This window comes from Quercus suber, unplaced genomic scaffold, assembly GCF_002906115.3.
Source record: "Quercus suber isolate HL8 unplaced genomic scaffold, Cork oak 2.0 scaffold_752, whole genome shotgun sequence".
Taxonomy (NCBI): domain Eukaryota; kingdom Viridiplantae; phylum Streptophyta; class Magnoliopsida; order Fagales; family Fagaceae; genus Quercus; species Quercus suber.
Window position 1 is genome coordinate 73249 of NW_027070188.1, and position 21731 is coordinate 94979.

At 36.1% G+C, this 21731-nt stretch overlaps 3 protein-coding genes across 7 annotated transcripts in view; all 3 read left to right on the forward strand.

Moving 5' to 3' along the window:
• LOC112005650 (uncharacterized) overlaps window positions 1–19189 on the forward strand; it is a 21210-nt gene extending 2021 nt beyond the window's left edge. The window contains exons 2-6 of one of the 5 annotated variants that reach the window (XM_065766861.1): window positions 5151–5240; window positions 6930–7009; window positions 10038–10130; window positions 14111–14378; window positions 18829–19189. In XM_065766861.1, the coding sequence (XP_065622933.1) occupies window positions 10047–10130; window positions 14111–14378; window positions 18829–18977 (501 nt within the window). In that variant the 5' untranslated portion in view covers window positions 5151–5240; window positions 6930–7009; window positions 10038–10046 and the 3' untranslated portion in view covers window positions 18978–19189. Of the gene's footprint in view, window positions 1–5150; window positions 5241–5274; window positions 6790–6929; window positions 7010–7042; window positions 9541–10037; window positions 10131–14110; window positions 14379–18828 lie in introns of those variants that run through there. The other 4 variants (XM_065766862.1, XM_065766860.1, XM_024037940.2 and 1 more) reach the window with 4 other exon arrangements.
• Window positions 1359–2000, forward strand: LOC136064739 (uncharacterized). Its single transcript, XM_065766857.1, has one exon. It carries the CDS (start codon window positions 1359–1361, stop codon window positions 1998–2000), a length of 642 nt encoding a protein of 213 aa, XP_065622929.1.
• Window positions 2402–3874, forward strand: LOC136064740 (uncharacterized). Its single transcript, XM_065766859.1, has 4 exons — window positions 2402–3034; window positions 3172–3313; window positions 3419–3544; window positions 3819–3874. The coding sequence occupies exons 1-4, from the start codon at window positions 2402–2404 to the stop codon at window positions 3872–3874; spliced, it is 957 nt and encodes a 318-aa protein (XP_065622931.1).
• Window positions 19190–21731: the final 2542 nt, after the last annotated feature.

Below are 21731 nucleotides of genomic sequence, written 5' to 3' on the forward strand. Positions count from 1 at the left end.
AAAGTGATAAGTTTGAACCACGGGTAGGCAAGCTTAAAAACGGACCTAACCTCAGTGTGGTTTCTGTAATTATCCCAAAATAAAATGACTTGACCTTGCAATTTTTGTTTGTTAAAATTGCAAAAGTAGGGCATATCTAAATGTTATATGAATTATATAAAAGTTTTATTTCAATTTATATGATAATTTGATCATTGATTGTTGCATTTCTCATTAACTAATAATTTAAAAAAAATTTAAATTATTTTTAAAAATGTGCGCTCACTTCAATCAGCGTGCGCTGCGCTTTGCGCTTTGCGCCTAGGCTCCAAGAGGCCTTTGCGCTTAAGTGCACCCCCTCGCTTTTACCAACACTGATCCAACCTATTTAAATTACCCATAAAATTCAACTCAGACATTTCATCGAGCATGTGGAGTGCACTTCAAAGAACAGATAAATAACACAAGAAAGTAATTATCTTCTCAGCTAATGGCACAACAATGAGGAAGATCATAGTATCATACCCAAGAATTAATATAGCAAAGCTATATAGTACATTGCTCTGTTAAATCTCTCTCTAAAAAACAAAACCCACAAAGTAATCCACAATTGCAAACCAAATTAATAGTGCATAGTATCACTAATCAAGAAAAAAAATTAAACATGCATATTGGACAAAAGAATTACAAAAACCCAGATATGAAAAAAAAAAAGTTTTTTTTTTTTTTTTTTTTGAAAAATATAAAAAAGCTCCAAAAAGTGTGCTTTGAGCTTTCTGAAAAAGCGCAGAAAAGCGCACCTAGAGCGTGCTTCTTTGAATGAGCTTAGCTTTTGAGGCAAAAAGTGTTGGAGCCTTGAGGCTTCGAGCTTTGAGCTTAAGCGCGCTTTTAACAACACCGTTGGATAAAGTTCTTGCATTGGGTTCAACTTCTATCTGCATATAGCCATTTGAATGATGGGAATATGAGGTGTTTATCTTTTGAAAGCCTATTTAGTAGGTGAGGAAGAAGTTTGCCTAGGAAGGACTATTGTAACAATAGATGATTAACAGGTTGTGGGATGTAATGATAGTGTTGGAGTATTGGGGAAACACCACTTTTGGAACTTAAAAAGCTTTAAGAAATGTGTTTTTTTATTTTTTTTTTATTTTTTATAGCCCAAGCAAGCTAGGATTCACAGACACATCCACAGACACGAACACGAGTAGGGGTACGATACAACGACATGAGCAATTTTTGAAAAATTATAACATGATATGACAGATAGGACACAGGTACAACACCCAAAACTTAGTATCTGTGCATCCTAGAAGTAGTGGTTATTATATCATCTTCTTGGTTATTATAGGCTTGCTAATTCTCATAGATGAGCTAATACTATGAGGGGTTTGGAGGTTGATGGTATTTTGTATGAGGTGGAGTCAGAGATTCAAGATCAAGTGGTGGGTTTTTATGAGTCTTTATATCAGGAGTTAGAATCCTGGAGGCCCACTGTTGATGGCCTAGAGTTTGCAAATCTAGATAAAATTGATTGGCTTTCCCTAGAAATGGAGTTTGAGAAGGAGGAGATCATTGCGGCTCTTCAAGAAGCTAAGGGTGATAAGGCTCCTAGCCCTGATGGCTTTACCATGACATTCTTCCAAAAATGTTGGTGTGTTCTTGAGAGGGATATTTTGGCTTTCTTTGCAGACTTCCATAAAGATTGTATATTTGAGAAATCTCTCAATGCCACCTTTTTGTGTTTGATACCTAAGAAGACTAATGCGGTTAATATTAGAGACTTTTGCCCTATCAGCCTTGTGGATAGTTTGTATACGCTTTTGTCAAAGGTGTTGACACATAGACTTCGATTGGTTTTAGATAAACTGATTTCCAACTCCCATAACTCCTTTGTTGGGGGAAGACAAATTCTTGATTCCGTTCTTATTGCAAACGAATGCCTGGACAGTAGACTGAAGAGTGGAAATTCGAGTGTAATTATTAAATTGGATATTGAGAAGGCTTATGATCATGTAAACTAGAGTGCCTTGTTTTATCTTATGGAGAGGATTGGTTTTGGGGAGAAGTGGGGGAGATGGATGAAGGCGTGTATTTCTACAATTCGCTTTTTAGTGCTTATCAATGGGTCTCCAGCTGGTTTCTTTGGTAGTTCTAAAGCTTTAAGAAATGTGTTTTTTTTTTTTAATTTTTTTTTTTATAGCCCAAGCAAGCTAGGATTCACAAACACATCCACAGACACGAACACGAGTAGGGGTACGATATGACGATATGAGCAATTTTTGAAAAATTATAACATGATATGACAGATAGGAAACAGGTACAACACCCCAAACTTAGTATCTGTGCATCCTAGAAGTAGTGGTTATTATATCATCTTCCTGGTTATTATAGGCTTGCTAATTCTCATAGATGAGCTAATACTATGAGGGGTTTGGAGGTTGATGCTATTTTGTATGAGGTGGAGTCAGAGATTCAAGATCAAGTGGTGGGTTTTTATGAGTCTTTATATCAGGAGTTAGAATCTTGGAGGCCCACTGTTGATGGCCTAGAGTTTGCAAATCTAGATAAAATTGATTGGCTTTCCCTAGAAATGGAGTTTGAGAAGGAGGAGATCATTGTGGCTCTTCAAGAAGCTGAGGGTGATAAGGCTCCTAGCCCTGATGGCTTTACCATGACATTCTTCCAAAAATGTTGGTGTGTTCTTGAGAGGGATATTTTGGCTTTCTTTGTAGACTTCCATAAAGAATGTATATTTGAGAAATCTCTCAATGCCACCTTTTTGTGTTTGATACCTAAGAAGACTAATGCGGTTAATATTAGAGACTTTTGCCCTATCAGCCTTGTGGATAGCTTGTATACGCTTTTGTCAAAGGTGTTGACACATAGACTTCGATTGGTTTTAGATAAACTGATTTCCAACTCCCATAACTCCTTTGTTGGGGGAAGACAAATTCTTGATTCCGTTCTTATTGCAAACGAATGCCTGGACAGTAGACTGAAGAGTGGAAATTCGAGTGTAATTATTAAATTGGATATTGAGAAGGCTTATGATCATGTAAACTAGAGTGCCTTGTTTTATCTTATGGAGAGGATTGGTTTTGGGGAGAAGTGGGGGAGATGGATGAAGGCGTGTATTTCTACAATTCGCTTTTTAGTGCTTATCAATGGGTCTCCAGCTGGTTTCTTTGGTAGTTCTTGTGGTCTTCGTCAAGAGGATCCCTATCTCCACTCTTGTTCTTGTTGGTGATGGAGACATTGTGTAGGTTGTTGAAGAAGATAGAAGATGGAGGCTTTCTTAGTGGTTTCCAAGCAAGCCCCACTGTGGGAGGAGGAGGTTTGCACATTTCTCATCTTTTATTTGCTAATGATACTATTCTTTTTTGTGACGCTTCTAGGGAACACTTATTATATATTCATATGGTTTTGATATTCTTTGAAGCTATCACAGGCTTGAAAGTAAATGTTAGTAAGAGGGAGATTGTGCCAGTTGGTGAGGTTGGGAATTTGGATGCTTTGGCCTGCATTTTATGTTGTAAGGTTGGCCGTTTGCCCATGACTTACTTGGGTATGCCTTTGGGGGCTCATTTTAAGGATTCTTCAATTTGGAACCCTATTATAGAAAGGATGGAGAAAAAGCTCTTAGGTTGGAAGCGATTATATATGTCAAAAGGGGTAGGCTTACTTTATTGAAGAGTACTTTATCAAGCCTTCCCACTTATTATGTATCTTTGTTTACTATTCCACAACATGTGGCGGACAGATTAGAGAGGATCGAGAGGAATTTCCTATGGGGGAGATCTACTGATGTATTTAAATATTCACTTGTTGCTTGGGAAAAGGTTGTGCGGTCGGTGGAGGCAAGCGGTTTGGGGATCTGGATGATTGGGTTGTTTAACCAAGCTTTACTAGGGAAGTGGCTTTGGCCCTTTGGGAAGGAGGCCACTCACTTATGGCGTTAGGTCATAGCCTCCAAATATGGGGAAGGTAGTGGTGGCTAGTGCACTAGAGCTGTTAGAGGGAACGCATGGCTGTGGGATGTGGAAGAACATTAGGAAGGGGGCGGAGATTTTCTTTGGTCATGTGTTGTATGCGGCGGGAAAGGGTTTTCGTATTTGGTTCTGGCATGATCCTTGGAGTAGTCCTACTCCTTTGAAAGAATTATATCTGAAATTGTTTGCTTGTGTTGTGGATAAAGAAGCTAGGATTTCTGATGTGGTTGACATTGCACCTGATGGGGGTGATAGAATCTGAAACTTACTCTTCCACCATGAGTTTTAGGATTGGGAGATTGCAAGGTTTTATGCTTTCTTTATATCTCATCCAAAATACCTATGGGGGGTGATGATACCATTGTTTGGCAATTGAATCGTAGTGGTGTCTTTGATGTGCGTTCTTTTTATAAATCACTACCAAAAGCTCTGTCGGTTTTTTTCCCTTGGCAATGCATTTGGAGTGTTGAGGTTCCTAGAAGGGTGTCTTTTTTCTTATGGACAGCTACTAGGGGTGGGATTCTCACAATAGATAACCTTGTTAAGAAGAACTTGCCTCTTGTTAATTGGTGTTGCCTATGTTGGTGTGAGGAGGAAACCGTGGATCATTTATTACTACATTGCAAGTTTGTCCATACCTTGTGGAGTGAAGTCTTTTACTTGTTTGGGGTTTAGTGGGTGATACCAAAGACAGTAGTCTCTCTGCTTTCTACATGGTGGAATTGGTTGGGCATTCATTCTTCCAATGTTTGGAATATGGTACCGGCATGTCTTATGTGGTTAACTTGGAAGGAACACAATGCCCGAACATTTGAGGCATTGAAAGAACTGTGGGCCTTTTGAAGCCTGTGCTAACTAGGACTTTGTTTGAGTGGTCTCGTATTTGGGGTTTTACGCGTTGTACTTCTTTGCTTGATTTCATTAATTCTGTTAGCTTTTCCCTTTGATCTGTTTGTATCCGCTTTTTTGCAGTGAGTTTACTATTGTAAACTCATTGTACTTTTCTTATCAATAAAATTTTTATTACCTAAAAAAAAAAAGGATTAAGCTTCAACTTGGATTGGTGATTTATATGAAAGTGTAGACGTAATAACATGTTCTTCTTCCATTTATCTCATGTTCACCTTGTTTTTCCATTTACCTTTTTTAAACTTACAATTTTTTATCTTAAATGGGGTACAGGTTTTCTTCTCTGGAATCAAGCTAGTGGTGTTGGGTAAGAAATAAAAGTTTTGAGAATAAGGTCCAACAGATTCAAGAACCCAAAATAAGGTTTGCTCTAAAATTTTTTATGCAACTTTCAAATTAAATATGGCCTCTTATTTGAAAATGAGAGTTGAAACTTTCAACCTATAAATTAGTTTCCTGAGTTCCACCACATTCATTTGCCATTCACCAATTATTATAATCTTAGTTTGCTTAGTGCAACATGAGGACATAAATGTCTTCTAGATTTACACTATTGGGCTTACATTCATTAACTATTTTGAAGAATTTTCCATCTATCTTCCGTATCATTACCACTATATCCTTGCACATAATGATGATTTTAACCTTTTTCACTAATCTCATATAAAAAGGATTGTTCAAAGTGCCTACATATAAGAACTTTTGGAGTCGCAATTACTTAGGTAGATGTCATAGGCTTAATTTAGGAAGACACTATATTAAGAGCAGTTATATGTTTACTAGCCTCATTTTTTAGCCAAAAAAAAAAAAAAACTGTGTTTTTTTTATATATATAATTTTTATTTTGAGAATCTAATTTATAAGTGGATAAAACAATTTGAAAATTAACAGGAGAGTTGTCCTATTTTTTAGGCAATGTTTTAGTAGGACTTAAGAGTTGCATATTTACCGAATTGTCCTTTAGTTTTATCTCCACTTAAACATAGGGGTGTAGGGGCATTTTTGAACTAACAAATGAGGAATCCAAATAAGGGAAGCCACTTAAATAATAATATAGATGTTGCGTAGTAATTCTTTTGTATTCTAAAATTATTAGTAATTATCAAAGCAAATGTAAGAGCAGTTTTATAGTAATGGATTTAACTATGATTTGCGTTCATGTAGCCTAAGTTTTTTGTTATCATTTTCAAGTCATAGTACCTTCAAATAAACTAGATAGTTTTAATATTTATTTAAATATACCATGCATCGCACAGGTTAGCGACTAGTACATTATATATAATTGTTACCCGTGACTGAAATTTTAGGGAATATAATTTTTCATAAATTATCAATAGCAAGAGAACAAATTAGAGATATTATACATTTATCCATACAAGTTTCATCCTTTTTAAGCTTTGTTTATTTCAATATAAAGCATTCTCATTAAAAAATGGATTTGTAAAACAAGTTCAAGCGTATCTTTACGTTTGATTTAGAAACAGGCCAAGCTTAAACATAATAATGTATTTATAAACAAGCTCTTAAATATGAAGGTTGATTGAAGTATATATAATATAATATTAGGCAGAAATACCTTTTAAGTTCCTATATTTTGGGGTGGGGGGGTATTTTTCATTCTGGTCTTTATGTTTTTAATGTATTCAATTTGGTACTTGTTTTTCAAAAAAATTCATTTTGATCTTACTAATGACAAGGTCCATTTTAGAATAAAAATTAAATAAAAAAAATGCAAAATAATGAATTTAAAAGGAAAAAAAATGAATAAAAGAAATCGCCATCTTTTCTTGCACTTTCTTGGCGGCAACCAAACACAAGATTAGAGAGAAAACTATACCTTGCTCATTGATATGAAGGAACAAAAGCAAAAGGTCTCGTCTCCTCTCTTCTCCTCTGTTCTCAGCATTGCAAGGTAAAGCCCTATTAGAAATTGTATTGTATAATAGTCTTTGTATTTTTTGTACATTTATTGTGGAATCTCCTTCGTTTGAGTCTCTACTAGGACCATTATCATATTCTCCATCTTCAACCAATGGTTGATATTTGATCTAGGGCTTGGAGGAGTTCTTCAATTGTTGGACTGATTGTGGAAGATTTATGGTCTGTGAGTTTTCTGACTATTCAAAGAACAGGTTTTGCTTCATCTTCCACCCCTTCCCTCTTATTTTTCTTAAACCTTGCTGACCTATATACAAGTTCAAGGTATCATTTTTTGTGAGCTTTTGTTTAATCTGCTTCTTGGCTACATTGTTAAGCATCATAGTTTTGGTGCAAACAGAGGATTTCATATTCCATTATAGAACTTAGGATTTTATTCCCAAAAGAAAAGCCTTTTCTTTCAATCTTTTGATCTGATTGTTTACCCAAAATCCTTCTTGTTGATTCTTACTTTCTTTCATTTACAATTCTTTTTCATTTCCACTTCCTTCCCAGTGGGTTCTGTTAATTCTTGTGAAATTCACCTGGAGATTGGATGTTAGCCATTTTGAAGATCATTCATTTGATCAATTGCCAAAGAGAATGCTTGGTGCTGTTTCTCCACTCAGCAAACTATGACCTGAACGTATATGATTTTGGGCCAGCATGTTGTTGATGCTTGAAGGTCCTAGTGTGGAGATAAGCATGTGAGTTTGTTTTTCTTGAGATTTGAAGCATGCCCTGTTGGTTTTTAACTCATTTCTATAGCGGGTCTTGATCACAACATGGTTCTGAGCTTCAATTCTTTTGGCTTGCCTCTTGTGTTCAGTTTTATGAGATTGTGACATCAAGCTGTCCTCCACATTGGTATGGTGCTACAGATTTGGAAAGAGATTCTCATCTTTTCGCTGTGCATTTTCCTGCACTTACTGCATCTGTTGTGAGGTTCACAGGGGCTGGTGGTTGCTTGGTTGTTGGGATGCTTACTTCTCTTTCTGCAACTGTGGATGTTGCACTTTGTTTTTGCTATGGTGGTTTACTCAGTTTGCAGTTGGGTTTCATTGGTTTCTGTTGCCATTGTTATTGGCTTGTCTTCTAAGAATTTGATGCCAGATTTTAGACTTATGGTTTGCTACCTCACTGCATTTGAAAGGTTCTGTCAATCCATATCTAGTACTCTAGGCACTCTACTCTGTTTTGGAGCCCTGGTGCTCATCATATTTTTGGAGCCGTGAGGCTCACCATTACGCAGAAAGTTCTGCATCATTACTGGTTTTAGTAGAAAGTTCTAAGTTGCTACCGGATTTGTTTCCGGTTTTGTTGTTCTCCATTGATGTGTTGGTGTTTGCCGGCAATACTTTGTTGGGTCTATTGTTCTCCTGCCAGTGTTGGTGTTTTTGCGGCTGTCATTCTAGTTTCTGTCGTTGCCCTTTTTCGGCATCTTTTGTCTGTGATCAGTGGCGCCTCTCACTAGCACCTTCGCGTTGCACTTGATCATGGCATCTTGGAGCTCACATTGAGCCTTTTACTTCTGCTATGCAGGATTTCTTCTTCTTCATCTAGATTCATATGTGTGTACGCTCCATCTTGACTCTTGAGGGGGCCTATTAGAACTTGTATTGTGGATTTGTCTTTGTATTTTGTACATTTTATTTTAGTCTACACATTTTCCATATTTTCCACATGATTTTTTTAATTAGTTAGGAATTACCAAATTAGTTAGTTTGTTAGTGATATTTTCTTAGGCTACCACTTGTATATATAAGAGTGCTTTGATGTAATTTATACACTTCGATAATACAAGCTAGGTTGCACGGACACCAACACGGATACGGTGTACGGCAATTTTTGAAAAACAAGGGTACGACACGTCTAGGGTACGACAATTACTTAATTCATTAATATTTATATTTAGGTATTTTTTTAAAAAAATTTAGATGTAATTTATATTTATTTTAGAATTTAAATTAACTAAGAACCGCAAAGAAGTACAATATCACTCATAAAATAGGAAGGAAAAAATTTAGGCACAGTACCTTAAGTGTTGTTCCTTAGGTTTCTCTCTTAAGATTCAGCCATGTGGCTACTTAATTAAAAAATTCACTTTATTCCATGAGAAAAATCCACATGGCAGAATTTTAAAAGGAGAACTTAAATAATAGCATTTAAGTACTGTACTTAGGTTTTGCCCAAATAGCAAATACTAAACGATAAAACAATTAGTCAGGGGCCATTTGTCATCGTTGTTTAAACAACAGTTTTCAGTGTTTAAACAACATTATATGTATTTTCGCATACTTTTTCACCCACATGTATTTTCAAAAAATACAAACAATATTACTAGAAATCTCTTGCCCTCATTTACTAAACCCATATAGAAAAACCCATAAAATTAGAAATAGTCAATTTCTAAACAACAATGTCAAAATTGCAAAAATGATAAAACCCAACCAAAAAAAGAAGAGAAAAGAACTGGGAAAGAAAGACTGAAAGAGAGAGAGAAATTGAAACCTAAAGGAGAGAGAAACTTTGTTCTATGATGGAGGGGGAGAGGAGGGAGCTTCGGGGTCGCTGGCGGGGATTCTTTTGTCGCTGATCTATGGCAGAGTGACTCGCTCAACATCGACAAGGCAAGAACAGAGCAAAGAGAGGCGCTGAGGGGCTTTGGTGCAAGAGAAGGAAGAACTGAGAGGCAGATGTCTTTTAGGGCTTTTAGTTGATTTTTATGCTCTAACCAGGATCAATGGTGAGTGGTTTGTCCAGCTGTCAAAATCTTGCCTTTTTTTTTTTTTTTTTTTTTTTTTTAAAGATCTGCCAGGCTGTACCCAGATTTTTAAAATAAAAAAATAAAAATAAAAATAAAAATCTGGTTCTCGTTGGGTACAGATTTGGGAAGTGTCTTACCAGTACCCGTGTCGTGTCGTACACGGGTACTTCGCCAAAATAGGCGTGTCTGTGCAACATAGAATACAAGAAGTTATTTATTTTACTCTCTATATTTTGACAAGCCCTAAGCTCAAGTTTTAGCTTCACCAAACGAAAGCATGTATTAATTATTATGGTTCATGATCAGGCATTCAAGGTTCTAATTACATCTAATTGCAATTTTTTTTTTCTTTTTCTTTTTTGTGTAAAACTGAAAAACCCTAATAAAAATTATGTCTTTTTGTTTCTCTTTTTTCTTTTTATTTTTTTAATTTTTTGTTGTCTATTCTCTGTATGTGTGTGTGTTTCTCTTTTTAGAATTTAAAAATGGATGAGACTATGAAGCAATTCCAAGAGGGCTTAATTGAGCTTGAAACTGAAGCTGAGCATCTTCTTTTAGCTCGCCATCAGGTATTTTTCTCAAACTCACTGCTTTGTTTTGGAACATTTTGTTATGTTGCTAAGAAAGTGTGGGAAGCTTTGGGAAGGCTTTTGACCATGTTATGAAAGTGTGGGAACATTTTGAGCTTGTTATGTTGATTTGTAAATTGGATGTTGAGAAGGCTTTTGACCATGTAAATTGGAATTTCCTCTTGCATATGCTAGAAAGAAGTGGGTTCTCAGCCAAATGGAGAAAATGGATTTTCTTTTGCCTATCTACTGTCCGCTTCTCTATCTTGATTAATGGCTCTCCTTGTGGGTTTTTTGGTAGCTCTAGAGGTTTGAAACAAGGTGACCCGTTGTCTCCTTTGTTGTTTGTGTTGGTGATGGAAGCTTTAGGAAGAATGTTGGATAAAGCAGTTCTTGAAGGCCGCTTGTCAGGATTCTATGTGGGTAACTCAGAGGGTAGATCCTTGGCAGTGTCTCATCTCCTTTTTGCGCATGACACTCTTATTTTTTGTGATGCTGATCTAGATCAGATTTTGATTCTCTGTATGATTCTTATTTGGTTTGAGGCAGTGTCAGGGCTAAAGATTAATCTAGGCAAGTCTGAATTGGTTCCGGTTGGAGTAGTGCCTAATATTGATTTTTTGCTAAATGTCCTTAGCTGCAAACTGGGCTCTCTACAAATGAAATATTTGGGTCTTCCTTTGGGTGCTAAATTCAAGGATAGGACTATTTAGAATCCGATTCTAGAGAAAATGGAAAGGAAATTGGCGGGTTGGAAACGCTTGTATCTATCAAAGGGAGGTAGAGTCACTCTTATCAAAAGCACCCTTTCTAATTTACCCACTTCCTTCCTTTCTCTTTTTCCTATACCTGCTAGTGTGGCTAATCGTATCGAGAAGCTTCAGCGGAATTTCTTATGGGGCGGTTTGGTAAATGAACCTAAATTGCATTTGGTTAAATGGGCTACTGTATGCACTCCTATTTCTTTAGGTGGTTTAGGGATAAGGAAGATAAGACTTTTCAATATAGCTCTTCTTGGGAAGTGGTTATGGAGATTTGAGTTTGAGAAGGATGCCCTTTGGAGACAAGTGATAGAGTTGAAATATGGATGTCTATTGGGGGGGATGGTGTACCAGACCTGTTAAGGGTCCTTTCGGAGTTGGTTTATGGAAGAGTATCAGTCAGGGTTGGCCTTCTTTCTCTCGCCATATTCTATTTGATGTTGGTGATGGGTCTAGGGTGAAGTTTTGGCAAGACCATTGGTGTGGAGAGACTCCTCTTGCTGTTAGCTACCCTGACCTATTCAGATTTTGCAGGAATAAAGAGGTAGTGTGGCTGAGCTCATGAAATCCCCCAATGGTGTCCTTTTTTGGGATGTGAGTTTCTTTAGGGGTGTGCATGTTCGAGAATTAGAGGCTTTATCAAGCTTCATGGAAACCATTTATGGTTCTTCTATAAGAGGGTTTGGTGAGGACAAGATGTGTTGGATTCCTAGCAAAGCTAAGGGGTTCTTGGTGAAAGATTATTATAGAATTCTAGCTGGTCCTACTATTTTCGGTTTCTCTTGGAGAAGTATTTGGAAGCAGAAGATTCCCTCTAGAGTAGCTTTCTTTGTATGGTCTGCTGCCTTAGGGAAATGCTTGACGATTGATAATTTGCAAAAAAGGAAGATGTGGATTTTGGATTGGTGCTACATGTGCAAGAGTAATGGTGAATCGATTGACCATCTCTTCCTTCATTGTCCCGTTGCTATGGATCTTTGGTCTATGGTTTTGGGTTTATTTGGAGTATCTTGGGTTATGCCTCATACTGTTTTGGGGCTGTTAGGGTGTTGGCAAGGCAGCTTTGGTCATCATCGAAATGGGGTTATATATGGTCCATCGTTCCTCATGGCTTAATGTGGTGTCTTTGGAGGGAGAGGAATAGTTGTTGTTTCAAAGATACTGAGAGATCTATTCCGGACCTCAAGCTTTTCTTTTTTAAAACTTTGTCGGATTGGTTGTTTGCTTTGCAAAACAAATCTTTCCCTTCTCTTTTTGTTTTCCTAGATTCTTGCAATTTTTGTTTTTGATTTGTTGGCTCCTTGTTCACTCCCTGTGTACTAGGGTGTTTCCCTTTTGATATCAATATATCAAAAAAAAAAAAAAAAAAAAAAAAAAAGTGTGGGAAAATACAAAAACATTTGACATTTGAAGCTTGAGGACAACTTCAATTCACTATTTTAAGACAAGTCGGTTAATTTAGAACTAAAAATTGAAACATTAATGCTTAAGAACACACAATTATAAATTTTTGCTGTTATTAGGGAGCTGAGAGACAAAATTGCAAAGCTCAACTCAGTCCAATACAAGGTGTTTGGCTTGATTGAGTTAATAACCTTATTTTTTATTTACTTGAAGAAAAAATTTTAATTTGTTGTTGTTTGGTTGTTTTTTTCCCTCTTTGATTAAAATTATGTTTACCTAAAGAAAGGGGAAGGGAAAGGAAAGGAATTAGAGAAGAAAATAATTCAAAATTCTTCCTTGGAAGTAAACAAAAATTTTCTCTTCAAAATAGGTGAGATTTAGAGAGAAAAATTGGTTGCAAGGTGGGCTATGACTTGTGGAGTTTTGTTTTCCGATCTTTTGGGATGCATAGGGTTTAGTAGAGAAGGTGATTGATTTATTGCTTGGTTGGAGAAAATGGGTGGTAAACATTCATCAGACATATGGAAAATGTTTCCTTTGAGTTTGATGTGGACTATATGGAGAGAACGCAATAAGCATACACAAGGTAGTCAAAGGCAAAAGGCGACCTTAAGACGTCAAGGCCTTGTATCACCCGAGGCGTGAGGTGACAAAAAGGCGTTAGCCCGAGTAAAGCAAGGCACCAAATTCTTAATATAGTTATTATACATATAAAACTTAAATCATATGTACCTAGTTTATTATAGTATTATAATAAAGTGTTTTTCAATGTGTAGCATGAAGAAATTAGCCCTATCAAATTATTTCAAAATAGGATTAACATGGTTTAGGCTCTATTAGTTAGGTCTAACAATACGTTTTACAATAAGCTTCTACATAACAATGTATTACAAAACAAATTTGTAAATTAATTTAACTAACAATAGGTTTTATAACTTGCCTTTTGAAATTAATAATCTAAAAAAAGGTTTCACAACAAACTTCTATAAAAAAAATTAAAAAAAAAAAAAAAAAAAAAATTGAGGCTTTCGCCTTAGCGCCTTTTTCATGGCTTAAGGCGGTCGCCTTGCTCGCCTAGGCTTTAAAGGCGAGCGCCTCACTAAAGGCGCCTCACCTCACCTCGCCCGGGTGCCTAGGCAAGTGCCCGGCTCGCCTTTGACTACATTGGGCATACATTCAAGGATGAGAAGCACACAGGAAATAAGTTGCTTGTATTTTTTCTAGTTCCTTATTTGGTTGGTCTCAAGGCATGGGGTTTTATGAATAGGGATTCTATTGTTGTGTTTTTAGATACACTGCCTTTTGTAGATAATTTTTTTAATTTCCTGTAATTCTTTAGGCTCTTCGTGTTCATTTTACATGAAGTAGCCTCTTTTTAATAAATTATTATTACCTATTGTTAAATACAAGAATAAAATAATATAGAGAAGTAGCAAAACAAAGAGAAAACACAAGGGATTACGTGGTTTAGCCAACGACCTACATCCACAGGATAAAGCCATGGCGGCTACATCTTTACTGTATTCTCAAGTGTTGATTACAATGAACCATAGTAGGACATATATAAGAGCTAGGGTTAGCACTACATGGACTTACAATATATTGGGCCCCTTGACCATTTTACATTAACATAAACTCAATGTCTTCAACACCTAATTAAAAAAAAAAAAATTTATTTCTTCTTTTTACTTTAAAGGAGGTAATATAGCTTTTTATTTTTTTCTTTCTTTTTTGTGCCTGTGTATGTGTGATGGATAAATCTTACTTTCTTTGTGAGGACATGAAGGGTTACTGATTCCTTTGATGAAAATGCAGCTAATTGAAAATGATAGAGTGAGGAATGGGAATAGGGAGGCACTTACTGCATTGAGGAAGAGGGCTCGGACGACAAAAACTAGCGTTCCATCTCCTTTTGAGTCAATAATGAGAGATATTGGGGGTCCTGAATCCAGGCCCTTGGTGAAGGAGGTATGTACCACCTGTGGCAACCATGACTCTAATGAGCGGACATGGATGATGTTCCCTGGGACTGATCTCATTGGTAGGATTCCATTTCATGCTGCTCATACCATCTTGGAGACAGGTTTTTCTCAAACCTTTCTTATTTTATTGCAATTACGTGTTTAAGTTGCTTTTTAATATGGTAGTTATAGATATACACACACTCATCACATACCAAATGAGTTGATTTAGTAAGGAGTTCCTAGGCTTACTAAGTTTTTGAGTATGTTGAGTTGTTGAAGAAATACAAAATTAACATACATTAGAAATGAAACTTTTGTTCTTTCTAGAATTTGTGCTCTTTTGTCATGAGGGTGATTTTGTAATATATATGTTTGTGTGTGTGTGCACGCGTGTGTGTTCATATGAAAATTGTCTTTGTTACTCAAATATTACTTGCATACTACTGTAAGTAAACCTCTTTCTATAAATATTAACTCAAGTCAAACAATAGCTCTATTTCAACTCTCCTGGTAATCTAACCAAATTAAATTTTGAATTCCTCCATCCAGGACAAATAAATTAAAGTTTTTAAATTTAATTTCTCTGCATTTTTTGTTCCCCTAGTAAACAATAACATTTTGGATTCATTTGAGAAATGCAATAGAGAAGGCTTAAAATTTTAATTTGTTAGAGATACTTGTAAATATATAGAATAAGACCAATTAAGAAGCAATGACAGGCCTGATACTAATAGGTATTAGATTGATTGTTTTGGATTCTTGAACCCATATCTTGGAACTCAGAACCCTGTTTTGATAATCCACATGGTCAACTAAATTTATCAAATGATAAGTTGATATCTGAAGTTAGTTACCAAAAAAAAAAAAAATTGTGGTAGCATGTGTAGCTTACCAATAAAAAACTAGTTACAAATAAAGGAATAGCTAGATGTTTTATATGTTCAAGTATCAAACATTCCATGATAATGTCATTGTATTACTGGCTTGATATATTGGTTTTTATCCCTGATTTCAATCATGGGGATTGTTGTCAATTACATATCCAAAAAAAATGGTGATTGTTGTCAAGGCTATTGTTTTGTTGGTCTTATAGCAGTTCTTAACAACTTACAATGCCTGGTTTGTAATTTGTGCTAGAAAAGGCATTGTGGCTCTCCCTATATGCATGCCATATGATCATGGATGCAAGGTCGGATTGAGTTCATAACAGTTGGATCACAAAATCAAGATTTTGTTCTGTCCTATTACAAACTGATATCTAGATGAATCTCCTTCCTGTGTCATTGTAACATCTAATATTTATGATGTGGTGATGGAAGATTAATTTGTCACTGCTTTGCAATTTTTATCCAAGATTTATTTTATTTTTATGGGAAAATGTGTGAAGTTCGTTAGAATCATGGTTAAGTGATTTAATTCACCTCTTTCCTGTTAGTTTAAGTTTTGGGGACTGGTGATAGTTTATCATTTATTAGGGCTCCACCTCCCCTTTAAAAATTAAAAATTCCATGGGTACTCACTTATTGAGGGAGAAATTGGGTCTGTACATTAGGGATTGTATTAGAATAATGATTATGTGACTAAATTCACTTATTTCTTATTCGGTTAAACTTTTGGGACTAGCAGTAGTTTATTGAAGTCCGATTGAAGCAAGATTCGTATGATTTTAAAGATATAGTTATAAGAATTCGAGGCTTAAAACAATTTTTAACTTGGGTTTCTATTTTACAAGTTATGGTTAGTTTTATGAGGCAAGATTTTTCCTCCAAATTATTAGCTGGCATTTTTTAAAATAAGCCACTTGCCATTGGGTCCTATGAGAATCACATGATTTTATTAAAGACTTAACAATGATTGCCTGTTAAGCCTATAATGTTTTTTTTTTCCTGGTTCTCTCTCCAATCTCACTTTCCCTAAGTTGCAACTAATCTTTATCATCGTCAATCCCCATTTGCTAAGAATTCATCTAGTAAAAAATGCCGCACCTTTTCCAAATAAGATCACCTGTCTCTTTACGTTTCTAAGCAATGATGTTGTTTTCTCGACATCAGAAACGGATTGGATTTGAATTGTAAATGTCTATGAAGTTTTGACAATGGAAAAGGCAGTTTGGCTAAGGAGGAGTTGGGGATGGACTTGGGCCACGGAATAGGGAATTCAAGAGACTTGTGTGGCTTGGATTGAGAAGTTGGAAGAGGGCTTGATGGATTCAATGTGATTGAGCTATCACTATGATGACGGCTATTTAATTAAGGCCAACAAGCTCTGTATTTTGTGCACATGGGTGAGAGATTTCCTAGCAAGGGAAGTGCACATGGGTGGGCTTGCAGGGAATTTTGGGTGCAATAAGACCATTGAGGAGCTAGAGCACAATTCTACTAGCCAAGCCTTAAGTGAGATGTCACCAAGATAATTGGCCAGAGTTGCCAATGTCAGCTGGCCAAACACTGTAAGCAAAATGTTGGCCTTTACACCCCTTTACTGGTGCTAGATTGCCCTAGGTAGGATGTAAGCATGGATTTTGTGCTAGGTCTCTCTTGCACCCTTAGGAAGCATGACTTTGCTCTTGTGACTATGGATAAGTTATCCAAAATGGCCCAATCATTCCCTATTCTGAGAACTCTAATGCCTCCAAGGTTGCCAAACTTTATTTCAATGAAATTGTCAAACTATATGGCCCAAAAACATAGTGTCTGATAGAGACATTAGGTTAATGAATTATTTTTAGAAAACTGTTTGGCCCATGGAAAGAAAAAAGTTGAAATTCTCTACGGCTTACCATCTTGCAACATATGGCTAGACTGAGGTTGTTAACAAGAACCTTAGGAACATTTTAAGGTGTCTTGTAGGTGAACATGCTAGGAACTTGTATTCTATTCTCCCTACGGCCTGATTTGCATGCAATGCTCTATCAATAGAATCATAGGCATGAGTTCGTTTGAGGTTGTGCATGGTTAGAAGGCTAGGAAACCTTTAGGTCTCCTCCCCATGTCCCCATGTTTGAGTGTCTGAGTCAACCAAAGCTTTTGGATGGCATGTCCATGACTTGCATCATGACATCAACAAATGTATTCAAGCAAGTAATAAACAATATAAAATTTAGGTTGATTCTCATCATCCACATTTAGAATTTAACATATCAGATTATGTCATGGTTCATAATTTAGGCCTGAGCAGTTTCCTTTAGGAATAGTTAGGAAATTGCAAGCTCACAGTGCTGGACCATTTAAGGTGCTAAAGCTAATTGGACCCAATGTGTATGTCATTGATAGTAACACAACTCTTAGCATTATTATTATTATTATTATTATTATTTTATAAGTAACAAAAGTTCATCAATCAAAAAAGAGAATACCCAGGTACACTAGAGGTGTTCTTGAGTAGCAGTACATCAAACTCGCAAATTACAAAAATTAAATCAAATAAATTAGAACAGGGAGGAGAAATTTAAGCAGTACTCCAATCCAGCAAAGAATGAAGGAGGGATTTAATTTCAAATATAGACCGTTCATTTTCCTCAAAGCATCTCACATTCCATTCTTGCCAAAGGCACCACATAACAAAGTGAGGCACAACCCTCCGGAAGACAATATTTCTATGCGGGGAAAGAGAGGTGAGAGAAGAAAGCAAGAGCGAGAGTAACCCCTTACGTGAATTATTTCAAGAGCGAGACTAACATTTTTTGCCAAATTACAAAACCGCCTTTTTTTTTCTGCTGAATTTTCATGAGGCTCTCACCTCAAGCACCTTACAGCCTTATTTAAGGTGCTCAACTAGGCTCTAAAGGCAAGCACTTTAGTAAAGGCACCTTGCAGGCTTCAATGGTGCTTTAGTAGCACCTCGCCTGATCGTCTAGGCGAGTGCCTAGCTCGCGTGTGACTGCACTGCTTTGAGGTTCAAGATGTGTTGATACATGTATACAAGTATCTGGGGACCATCAAATATGACTTATTTCTTCAAAATTATTTTCCTGCCCAAATATATGATATTTTTAAGAATTATTGGATGGGTTTCATGGGTGACCAAATAGTATCAGTATCTTGGATATGCTGCTAATATAGCTCCGTCATAGGAAAAGAATTCCACCTGAAAGGAGTGGATTCAAGGTAGTGGAACAATGTTGTGAAGTTGCACAGAAAAGGATTCTTAGGATTCTTCGATAACATTTAGCTGCATTTGCTTACAAACTGGGCAGCTAAAAACTGTTTTCAGTTTGGCAGTAAACCAGTCATCCAGGTGGCCCATGAGAAGGGATAAAGGACAGACTCTTCAAGAATCAAGAGTTGTTGAGATAATTAATTCTCCTTATTCTCAAATGGAACCTCCGTCCTTGTAAGAGCAAGGTTGTAGGTGAGGTAATGGGTTCAAGACCCAACTTTCTAATTAAAAATCTTACAAGTGGTTGCTTTGTAGAAAATAAAATTAGTTTTCTATCTAATGGTTTATGTTATTGCTTAAGTTACTTGATGCTGCTGATAGTGTTTTGATCTTGATAGTCATTATTGTCAAGAAAAATTTTTCTTCACTTTATATATATAAGATAATCTGGGCCTTGTCCTTGTAATGTAGATCAAGCACAACTTGACTTTGATGCAAAAAGACTACAGAGCTATATGAAAGAGAAGTCCCTTTTGATTTCAGAAAGAGGTGCCATTGCTGACAGGATCAGTCCAGGTGTACTCAAATCTCTCATAGCCCTCTCAGACAAACCAAAGTAAGTGGTGATTTTGGAAATATAGTCTACGTCGTCCCCCTGTGGAAATTGCACTCATTTCTTCTCCATCTCACAATTGTAACATTCACATTTACCTGGTATGAAATTATGTATAGACTAGTTTTGAATGTTTTCTCCTAATGCTGCTCATGAGGGTTGCCAATTGCAGCATTTGACTCCATGTTAGTAATGATAGAAAATTTAGAAGTTGATGTTTGTTTGATCTTCCTTAATCTTCACGGTTATACTTCTTTTTTGGGTCCTACTTTGCGGTTACACTTTTGTTCAGAACACTTATGCTTGTCAAGTTGTCAGTGATCAGCATATCATACACACCTGGTAACAGTATTTTTATGGCACACACTTGAATGTACCACCCTTGTTCCTGAAATGCGCAGAAAAAGACGGTGTATCATTACCTATTGTAGATGATACAAGTCAAGTTATACAAAATAATATGATGGTCCAAATGTGGCCATCAAAGATAAGATCTCCATTTCCTTTACATGTGTGCACACCATGATGAATGCTTCTTCACTGTTCTATGGCATAATACATGGAACCATGTTCCCATGTTTATAGTTAAGACTAGCTAGTATTCAATAATACATGATGAGTCTAAGACCTCTAGCTTTTGTCTTGTTTCCTTTTTGTTTTCTTCCCTATGGCTTTCTTCCTCCCTACTCAAATGAAGTGTTAAAAAGAAGAGTTTGGTGTCAGGTTGAGGGACCTTGTAGTTCTATACTTTTTCCTAGAAGTGTGGAAATTTCGTGGGGACTCAACAAAAGGTTTGCACATATTGCCCTTGTGTTCTTGGTCTGTGGTCCCTTAACAAAAGGTTTCTACAGGATCTGATTAGCTAGCTGATGGGAAACTTCCCCTTCTGTTTCTCCTTTTCTTACCACTTTGTTTTACCCTCTTTCACTGTTAGTTTTTATTGCTATTAATAATTGACGTGCCTATAGATATAGCAAGAAAAGTAATTTTAGGCTCCGTTTGGGTAGGCATTTTGGGAGCCTAAAAACGAATTTTGAAAACTCAAAATTCCATTTCGCAACAGCAATCTCTCATAATTTTTTTACAAACGCCATTATAAACCCAAAACACTGTTTTGCAACAACTTATACAAATACACCCTTAATACAAGATTTGTAGATGGCCTATGTCAATGTACATTTTGCACAATAAGCTTGTTAATATTCATAAATTGAGATGTCTAGTGGCTTTGTAAACTGAATGGCTTCATTTTCTTTATGTTTAATTTGTAATCAAATGTAAATATATTCTACTTTCATTTTCTTGCTTGGTGACCCAATTCAATTACAAGACTACGTTTGCCTTTGTGTCCGAACTTGTGCCTTGAACATGTAGTGCTCGTCCATTACTGAAAAGGCATACAGAGGGTGTGGTAAAAGCTGAAATATTCCCATTTAAAATTGGTACTATAGCCAGGAAGCTTTTCATTAAAAAACTGATAAGGGAGGTTGCTAAACTTCTGCAGTTTTTACCATCTAGAATGTATTTTAATGAAGTAAATAAGCATATAATATTCATTACGCATATTCGACCTATAAGCATTTTTAAAATCATTACATCTATTTTTTTTTTTCAGTAAATGTGTTATTTTACAAACCTCTCTCTCTCTCTCTCTCTCTCTCTCTTAGAGTACAAACTTTATCTAATCCAATCATCGCTTGTCATGTGTCCTAGACTTTCTGATTGCCAAATGAATGAAATAACTGTGTGGGGGGACTTAATTACAGTAATTAAGTGTTAATCCTTATGAGCCCATTACTAACATCACTTATTTATTCCAATATTTTTGTGCAAAAGACAGTAACACAGGCACAACACGTGTCTTACAATAGCCAAGATGTCGGCCTCATATCCTGTTAGTGCACTTGACCCACTAGACTGAAGCTTACCCCTCAATGTTTAGAGAGCCCCATGACATTAAAGGAACATAGATAGACAAATTGATACCAACGAGGGAAACACACCATCCCCTAATGGTGTGATTCCAGCTAGTAAGATAGTAACCCAAAGGGAACTTGTGTTGTAACTGGGTGGCAGGCTATCCTTGGTGTTAGTTGTAGTCAAAGATTGGCCCAAATATAAAATGCTAAAGTTCGAGGGTGTTAAGATTTTACACCTTTAAATTTCTAAGTTTGAGAATTCTTAAATTTTAAACCTTGAAATTTCAAAACTTAGATTTTATCTCATGTAGTTATATTTCATTTGCATCAATAGTCATATCCATATATCTTTTTGTTAAGTCATGCATGTTTAATTTGTCAAATAAAATGATGCCACATAATTTTTGTGGAAAAAAAAAAACTTAAAATAATTAATATAAAAATAACATCATATCATTTTATTGGATGAACTAAATATGAGTGGTAAGTTTATGTGGCACTTACTAGAAATATAGACAAAAGGATACAAATATAAACGAAATATAATTTGAAGGGGTAAAATTCAAATTATGAAACTTAATAGTATAAAATTTAAAGACTCCCAAACTTTAGGGATGTAGTTTGAAGTTGAGCCAACATAAATATATATATATATATATATATATATATAAAGTAACACAGGCACAACACGTGTCTTACAATAGCCAAGATGTCGGCCTCATATCCTGTTAGTGCACTTGACCCACTAGACTGAAGCTTACCCCTCAATGTTTAGAGAGCCCCATGACATTGAAGGAACATGGATAGACAAATTGATACCAACGAGGGAAACACACCATCCT